Raw genomic sequence first — 9143 nt, 5'->3', positions numbered from 1 at the left:
TCATCAAAAATCAGTAGCTTTACTGGTGTCCTTTACATCTGGAAAACCCAATGATCACAAGCTGATAGTTGTATATTCTCCTTCAGGTTGTTCTATTACACAGCAAAATCATCAATCATTACACCTCCACATTGTTTGACAACAAGACAAAGTCCCAAGGCTGATGCTTCAAACTTGCTCAAATAACTCAAATTTGGTGTATTCCACAATTTCTCCAAAAGGGATTTGACTTGAACATGTCAACCATTGTAGAATAGTTTTTGAATATTAATTTTAAATGTGAATTGTACTTTTTTTTGTTGTTTTTGTTGTTTTTTGCTGTTTGTTTTTAAGCAGGTGGTTCTGTAATTTTGAAAACGGTGGAATTCGCCAAATTTTAATTAGTAGGTAAAGCAACCTGCAAAAATCAAACGTGTCAAAGAAGTACACCCCAGTACATACATTCTGATCCAAGCTTACCCTTTCTTAAATCTAATTTCAGATCTTCAAAAGTAATGGCTTTGTGCCGTTTCTGCCATGGCCTTTCCAACCAATTCATTTTTTTCATATTGGTGTTATGCGCATATTCTGTTCTGACCGGTCAGTTCACCCAGCAGTGGCTGGGAATATGCATGTCTCAAGCTCATCATTGAATGATGCAATCTTTTGGAGCTAGAATCCAGCGTGCTAAGCTGTTCTGTGTTGTTTTAGTCATTAATGGTAATGGACATTAATCCTTTTGATGAGTGTTTTTGTGAATGCAGACAGTGATCTGAGGCTGTGGGTAGGGTAACACTCCTGAAAATGCCTGGCCACATTTTTCTTGTGTTTTTATTTTATTTATTTTTTTCTGACTCTGTCTCCTGCATTACTCCACCCTCTCTTCTCCAGCTCAGCTAGCTGTCACCGGTCATTAACACAACATTAAGTGCTCTGTGAATTCATAGCTCCTGCAACTCCTTGCTACTTAATGCCTATAAAAGAGTGCTGCTATAATGACACACATACACAGACACAGAAGGCTCACATTTAACTGCCAGGGGCAGAGCAAAGGTGTCTCCTGTGCATCTGTTAAATCAGAGCTATTAGAGCGAACTCAGTGATTACTTTCACTGGGCTTAGAAAATTAGCTTTTTGGAAAAAATGGCTGTCAAGTGTTTGCCAGGTGTTTCATCAGCAAAGCTGTTTGCTGTTCAGTTTCAATATTGATGATAAAGTACAGTAAATGTTGTGCATATTTGGACTAACTCACTAACAAACTGTTGTTTTCTTCACTGGTAATTGTCCACCTACAATCTCAGTTCTTTGGCAAAATAATATCCTTTGTTAAGAAAAGCTTTCTTAAGCTAAAGAGTTTTAAATGCTCTGCTTCTTGTGTGAAATAACGACGTAAGGTGCCTGTGCACAGTCTCCACTAACAAATGTCCTTAGGCAAGCTGGAAAAAAAAAAAAAAAAGAAACAAAAAAATCAATAGTTTTTGTTGCCACAAACAACCTTCTTCAACAAATTTGACTGGACGTCTGACCACTGTTAACCTCCCAATCAGCGATAGTAGAGATCTCTGACCAAGCAGATGGATTCTTGGCATAATACCAAACACTGGACTTCTCAGAGATACACCAAAGATCCAGGCTTCGTTACATTTTTATATTTTTTACTTTGCAACCCTCATGTTCATCTGATTTGTCTCATCCAATTGTAATAAAAAATATACCAACTTCTCAACATTTTCCATAAGCTGATACATTAAAAGTTTTGTGACGCAGTATTTTTGATTTTTTTTAATTATTATATATCATATAAGTGAAAATAGCTCCAAGAAGTGAATCTACAAGATGATTTCTTCCTTGCCTCCTTCCCTATAATTTCTCATTACCTTTTCCTTTAGAAACATGTTGATACAGGCTACATAAATCTATTCTGTAGTCTTTAAAGCATGGCCTAAATATATACAGTTTAGGCCTTGAGCTGTTTTATTCTCAAATTATTAAAGGAAAAACTAGATGCAAGGATCAGAGAATTCCATTACCTTTAAAGTGACATATGATGATGCCCTCTCTTTTCAGGGGTCAAAGAGATGTCAGATAGAGACATTTGGTTTGAATAATGTAAAGGACTGGAGGAAAAAGCAATAAAAGAGAAATTCCTTGGTGTGACAAGGACATGCTCTTTGGAAAACTGTCCCTGTGTTCTCAATGCGTGCAACGAGGATCCCTTAGTGGTGAGGAAATTACACAGACACTGAAGAACACAGAAAAAATGTCGATACCCTCAGTAATCAAATGTTTTGGACCTACACAAGCAGAAATGTGGCAGGTACCCTCAAGCTCTCTGTAGCAAAACAAGACCCAGCAAATCAATATGTTGTCGGTAAACTATCAAATTACAAACACCGCTCTCTTCCAGCACACTGGTGTAAACAGTGTAGAAATGCAAACCGCTAAAGGGATGAGGTGAAAGTGTGTCACAGAGTCTGTTATCTGCTAAATAACCAGGGCTCCTGTAATAGTTTGACTTGTGTTTGACACAGTGGTGACACTGAACATCTACTGAGTAGGAAATAATAAAAAAAAAATTATTTCATTATTACGTGAGCCAATGAATTTCTAGACAGATTGTGGATGGGCATTATTGGAGACGCCTCAGGCCCCTTTCTGGCGTGAAATATGGTGGTCATTTGGCTAGACGAGAGGCGGTGAGGACCCCCTCCTAGACCGGAGCAGACGGGTGCAGAGGAGCCTAGGGCTGGCTGTATTAATGAACAGGCAGTGCTGAAAGGGACAGGTTCCTGTAATGCTGATGAATGGTCATTACAGAGCAGAGATGGGAGAAGAGAACGGAAGAGGGGGGAGGAGAGCGAAGTGAAGTGGGCACTGAGGGAGCTGCGTTGAGGGAAAAAAAAGACTTTAATTTGCACCTCAGATTTCTGTAAACTCATTTATCATGTCAGCAGTTTCACTGTTCATCATGTATCTTCCCACTCCACCCTGTACATGCCCTCACTTGGTTCGAACCTTCCTGTTTTCCTCTGAATATGTTCCTGGCAACAAATAGTTTCGTCATCTATATTAAAATCGGACGGTTCACATCCATCCCGTTCCAGTCATTTCACATCATTTCATAAGTTATCGAGCAGGATTTTGGATCTTGACGGGTTTTTGGGGCTACGTGCAGAGAGCCGATATTTTTCTTCTGCTCTATTGAGCCTGATTGAGCAGGTGGGGCTTTAAAGGTCAGAGGAAGGAGGAAACACCAGGAGATGTATGCACACAGGAAACATGAACTGACTAGAGGTCCACTCCTTCCGCTGTAGTTCTCATTAACTTCCCCTCTCCTACAGGTATTTGTATCTTTGGCATGGGAAATTTTTTTTATGAAACAGTTCTTTTGACAAAGCTGCTATATGTAAACAGAGTATAAAGAATATATATATATATTTTTAAGTAGGATGTAAAATAACATAAGAAAAGTCCCCCCAAAAAAGTGTTAAATAGCTAATTTCTATGTTTTAGATGTTCTGTTAGTGAATACTGAACATCAAAATCCCGTGATTATTTTTTAAATTTGTTGCCGGTTTAGACGAGCAACATCCATATTACTATGCAGAAGAGTGTGTGCTGAGTTACACTGATAAGCTACAACTCATCACTCTACTGAATAAATCAGTGACCACCAGGAATGGAATAAGTCTTTGGATTTTTTTGTGCCACTTTTTGCAATAACATTGAAGATGAAACATCCTTGTCCTTTTCTAAAATATCCCAGTGGATCCAGGAGTTGAGAGAGACACACCTGCAAAAGCACATTAATGTACCGATCTTGAGGTCATTGGGCAGTCTGTCGTAAAAGATCAAAATGTTTACCTCGCTAATGGCAAAGCTTAGATATATGTCGTATGCGACCAGAAAAGTTGCAGCTGATAAGGCGGGTCGATATAAACAGCGCCGTCGGCTCAAATACTTTTGTAAAGTGACACAAACATGTTTTGATTGAGAAAGTGGCAAATTTATTAACGGTCTCTTATGCAAACGTGCATATATAAAACAGCCTGTTATTATAGCCGATTTCTATTGTCTGAAACATTCAGCACAACACCGACTGATATATAATGTCCAAACTTCACTGCTATCTCTCTCAAACAAAACATTTGAAAGTGTGTTTGCTCCTGGTTGTGTCCATCTGCCTGAGCTGTGACGTATCAATCTGTAAAAAGCTCACACCAACAGTGGTGAACTACGGTTTTGGATTTTTTTCTCTTGTTTACTTTCAGTTGTGTTTCAAGGCCTTGTGTTATTTATGCATGCGCAGTGTCACTGTACAGTAGTGTCATATTACCGTGTACATTTCTCAGGTCAGAAATCAGCATCAAGTTCTAGCAAAAGGTTAACTCTGGTTAGCAAACAAAGGGACAGAAGAGGTGCTGATAATAGCAATTTAAAACAACTCAAATAAAAAATGGAAGCCATATACTCATGGAATATGATGACAGTAGATATAAATCGATAAATTCATACTTTTGAAAGAGGCCGTTGTTGGTTTTGTTTCTCTTTTGTGGATAAACAACATTATTCTGTGAGGATACTGAAAGCAGTGCTTGAATCGTGCAACGACATCGAAGATGGTTAAATTTCGTACTTTTCAAGGCCTTGTGTGTCGCCCTTCTGCCAAGATAATATTCAAAAGCCTACAAAAGCTGGAAACAGTTTATTGGAAAGGTTTTTATGTTTAATATTTGCAAACATGACCTTGTATTCTACGGAGACAGTTTCACTTTTTGTTGTTTCACAAGACAGGTCCACCAACCTGTTTGTATAAGTCGACTGTGCCTGTGTCTGTTTTCATCCAACACATTTATCTTTAAAAGTTCACGCAGTAAATCTCCATTTGGAACAACTGGACCACAATTAACCTTTATGCCAGTGGCCAATTACTGTATTAGTACATTTTTCTAAACACAAGCTCTTGAGGAAAGTTTCTTTTTGTTTGCCATTTCTCCTCCCAGTTCCCAGTGATTGCAGCCAAATATTAATGGCTTATTTTCGTCTTGATTTGAGTTAACTCCCTAAGGCCCTTCTGATGCTCATCCAGCACACTTTCTGGGTCACACCTGCAAGAAATGGCCTACAGCGTATCTCAGCTCTGTCTGCTCACAAGTGACTCTCCATCAGATGGGCGCTTGGCTGCCATGTAGACTGTCTCTGTCTAATTGTAATTCAGCAGTGCATAATCTAAAATTTGTTACACACTGTAGTTTTAATGCATCAACTCAGTGCCCAGCATCACTTAGCATAGATGGCACATAGCGGTGCAACCACGGTAATTACTCAGTTATTGCTGATGCAATGGGAGTACATATTCTACAGCTGTGAGCGCATTTAGAGAACAAGACGCGGAAGTGGCATTTTTCTGTAACCGCACTCAGACAGTTGTTTATTATTCCACGGAAAGGAGACATTCACGTATCCTCAAAGGATGAATAAGCCTCATCACTCAGTGGGCCAATGCATTTTTGTTAATTTAGCCAGAAAATTCATATTTAGTGCCTCGGGGGAAGGCAGTGATATGTGCACGAACTTTCTGCAGCTTAGCTAATATTAACAGAAAGAATTTGGGGAAAAAGAAAACATCACGGCTTGATCGTAAATGATTACTAATCCGCCATGTACAATTCTCTCTCTTTTTCTCCTTCTGTAGTGGGAGGAAGTGAGTGGCTACGATGAAAACCTTAACACCATAAGGACCTACCAAGTGTGCAATGTCTTCGAGCCCAGCCAGAACAACTGGCTCCTCACGACCTTCATCGATCGCCGTGGTGCGCAGCGGATCTATGTGGAGATACGATTCACAGTGCGCGACTGCAGCTCCATTCCAAACGTCCCCGGCTCCTGCAAGGAGACGTTTAATCTGTACTACTATGAAACTGATTCTGTCATTGCCACCAAAGGAACAGCCTTCTGGATGGAGGCCCCCTACCTCAAGGTGGACACCATTGCCGCGGATGAAAGCTTTTCTCAGGTGGACTTTGGCGGACGCCTAATGAAAGTCAACACAGAGGTGCGCAGCTTTGGCCCGCTGTCGAAAAACGGCTTCTACCTGGCCTTTCAGGACTACGGCGCCTGTATGTCTCTGCTGTCAGTCAGGGTGTTTTTTAAGAAGTGCCCGAGTGTGGTCCAAAACTTTGCAATCTTTCCAGAGACCATGACAGGGGCGGAAAGCACCTCCCTGGTCATTGCCAGAGGAATCTGCATCCCAAACTCAGAGGAAGTAGATGTCCCGATAAAGCTCTACTGTAACGGAGATGGAGAGTGGATGGTGCCTATTGGTAGCTGCACCTGCAAAGCTGGGTTTGAACCTGACAATGGCAATGTTTGCCGTGGTAAGAAAAAGTGCATTCCTTCATTAAAAAACAAAAAAAGGTTTAATTTCTGCAGTACTTTGCAAAAGTGTTTAAACTCTGATTTTTTTCATGTTTTGTCACGTTACCAACAAAGCGTTCCATGTGTTTGTTAAAATTTCAGGCAGGCGATTTTCAAAATATTTATTAAGGATACTAACACTTTTACACCTGTATGCAGAGATAAAATCCAGTGAAAACAAATGGTGTATTTAGTAAGGTCCTCCTGTGTGTAATTTAATCTCAGTACCAATTATCTTCTGTTAAGGCATCAGAGGTTTGCTAGAGAACAAAAAGCATCACGAATACCAAGACACACATTAAACAGGTCAGAGATAAAACTGAGGAGAGTCAGGAAGCAGGGTTTGAACAGCTCATAAAGCAATGTTTAGTCTCTGAAAAATGGAAAGAGTATGACAGAGATAGCCTTTGTAAAACAGTGACAAGGAAGTCAAAAATGCATACCTAACGTGGGCGAATCTTTTGACAGGACAACTGTTAGTCATGCACTCTTCAAATCTGGTGTTTATTGAAGGGTGTCTGGAAGAAAGATGTGAGAAGTCATCCGTTGTTGACTATAAGCAAACGACAAACATGCTGTGGAACACGTTTTTATGAGCTATTTTGTGTTGGTCTGTCCAAACTAATATAGTTTATAGTTGTAACAAAATAGAAGAAGTTAAAGGACAACAAATACATTTACAATGCATTGCATGTTAAATAATTGCCTTTTTCTTTCCAGTTGTATCTTCTTAATTATGCGTGATAGAACCCGACTTTGATTTTCTCTATATATTCACATGGGTGTACCTTAGATGACAAATTTTCCACATCACTGGAAAGGCCGAGTTGATTTCGTTAAATCTGTCGGGCTGCATATGATGTGCTGTTCTTTCTCCCTTCAATGCATCTACCTCCACTTCACTAAAAATCACATTAGCACCACATCCTAATCTTTAACGAATGTCAGCCTTTTTTGTACAACCTACTTCACAGATGGTGCGAGCTTTGAATCTGCCTCGGCAAAGTGTGTGAAAACGAAGTTACAAGGAATAGATAATAACTGGAATCCCAGGTGAAGATTAATGTGGGTTTTTTTGGTTCACGTTGTCAAGTTGTTGGTGAGGAGTTTTTTTTTGTATGTGCGCCCTCCATTGCACCTCCAGACTGTGCGCCTTGTTATTTCAACACACTCACAAACACACATCCAAACAGAAAATTTGCTCAAGGTGTCTGGCGATTATATGGGTGGCTTGGGGCTTGCAGTATTGGTTTGGCCTGCCTCGGGATGTTAGTTGGAGAGTATGTGGAGCCCAGATAAGATTGATTGACGCCCATCTGCTGTGATCAATAAACAGATATAAGAATGCCACATATCTACAAAGCACATGGTGTGTGACTGTGTCCACTGTATCCTTGCAGGATTATTTTGTTTCCTAAGCAAAATAACCCCTCATACTGACTTACGAGGCTGAATGGCTCTTTAAGCTTTATGCATTGCCACGATGTAGTTATTTAAATCTGGAATTTTGTAGTAAAAAATAATTTATATGTGTAGAATATATTCATTCTTGGCAATTTCCTTTTTTTTTTTTTTTTTTTTTTCCTTTTCAGTATTGTTTTTCCCTAAACCTTTTAAATAACAGAAAACCACAGATTAGGATTGGTTGCCGAAACATTGTTGTGCGCTTTTCATTTTGGAGCCTTTACTGTATAATGCAAACATGTGTGTACAGATAAGGTTGCCCCGGCATATTTAGAGCTCCAAAATCTCTTTGATATCCGTAGACCATCTGATGTTTTGCTGCGTTCACAGAGCGACTTGATTTTGTTCCGCCTATATTTTTGCCTCGCAGCCAAAAGGGCCCAGGTTTGAATCTGAGCCTGGGGTATTTCTGCATGGATATTGCATGTTCTGCCTCTGAAGGTGTTGTTTCTCACTGGCTACTCAAGCTTACTACTGTGGTCCAAAACCATGACAAGGTTAATTGGTTTGTCCCTTGGGTATAAATGTGTGCATGGGTAGCTGTTTATGTCTGTCTATATGTTGCCCTGTAATGGACTGGTGACCTGTCCAGTAAGTACCCTGCCTCTCGCCCAATGACTGCTGTAGAAAGGCAACCACACCCCCACTACCCTGCTAGGACATAGACAATGGATTTATTGTTCTATTAAGCACCATGATAGATATATAAAAAAAAAAAAAAACCCTATTGGGGGAGTTATCACTGCACTGCTACAGTTTTATTCTAACCTGACTAAAATCATAATAAAAAAAAATAAAAAAAACTACAATTTCCACATAGCAAAAGTGTAATAAAACCAATATACATCTAAAATAAAGAGTGGTCTACCCATCTTTGTCACGCATAACCATCTTGCTCTCTGGAGATTTGCATGAAGTCTGTTTCAGCCTCATCCCGCTGAGAGCACCCCTCCAGCAACAGCAGTCTCTCCCATCTTACACTCTGCAGTATGTTTATGGACTTGTAATCAATTATTAAAATTGTATCATAAAAATACTTCAGCAAGTGGAGTACTGAGGGACACCAGTCAACTGTTGTGGGTGTGCTGAGTGCTTTATCTGTTTCTTTCTCTTTGAAACGAGAATAAATTCATCCATCTATCCATCCATCGCTGGTGCTGTTAGAGGCTGAAAGATCAGGTTCACCCTGGACAATTCATCAGGTCAATTCTACAGCAATGCAGACTGAAAATAAAGCACTCACATTGCTTTGTTTAGTACCACTAAGTTAATGCATGATCTTT

General features: G+C 39.8%; 1 protein-coding gene across 1 annotated transcript in view; it reads left to right on the top strand.

Moving 5' to 3' along the window:
* Positions 1-6366, top strand: part of LOC103148279 (ephrin type-B receptor 1-like) — a gene marked incomplete at its 3' end in the record, with an annotated part of 80776 nt that extends 74410 nt beyond the window's left edge. The window contains exon 3 of the mRNA XM_007566967.2: positions 5675-6366. Within this exon, the coding sequence (XP_007567029.2) occupies positions 5675-6366 (692 nt within the window). The remainder of the gene's footprint in view (positions 1-5674) is intronic.
* Between the last annotated feature and the right edge of the window lie 2777 nt (positions 6367-9143).

Source organism: Poecilia formosa, unplaced genomic scaffold, assembly GCF_000485575.1.
Source record: "Poecilia formosa unplaced genomic scaffold, Poecilia_formosa-5.1.2 Scaffold202, whole genome shotgun sequence".
Taxonomy (NCBI): Eukaryota; Metazoa; Chordata; class Actinopteri; order Cyprinodontiformes; family Poeciliidae; genus Poecilia; species Poecilia formosa.
This window is presented reverse-complemented; position numbering and strand designations above follow the sequence as displayed.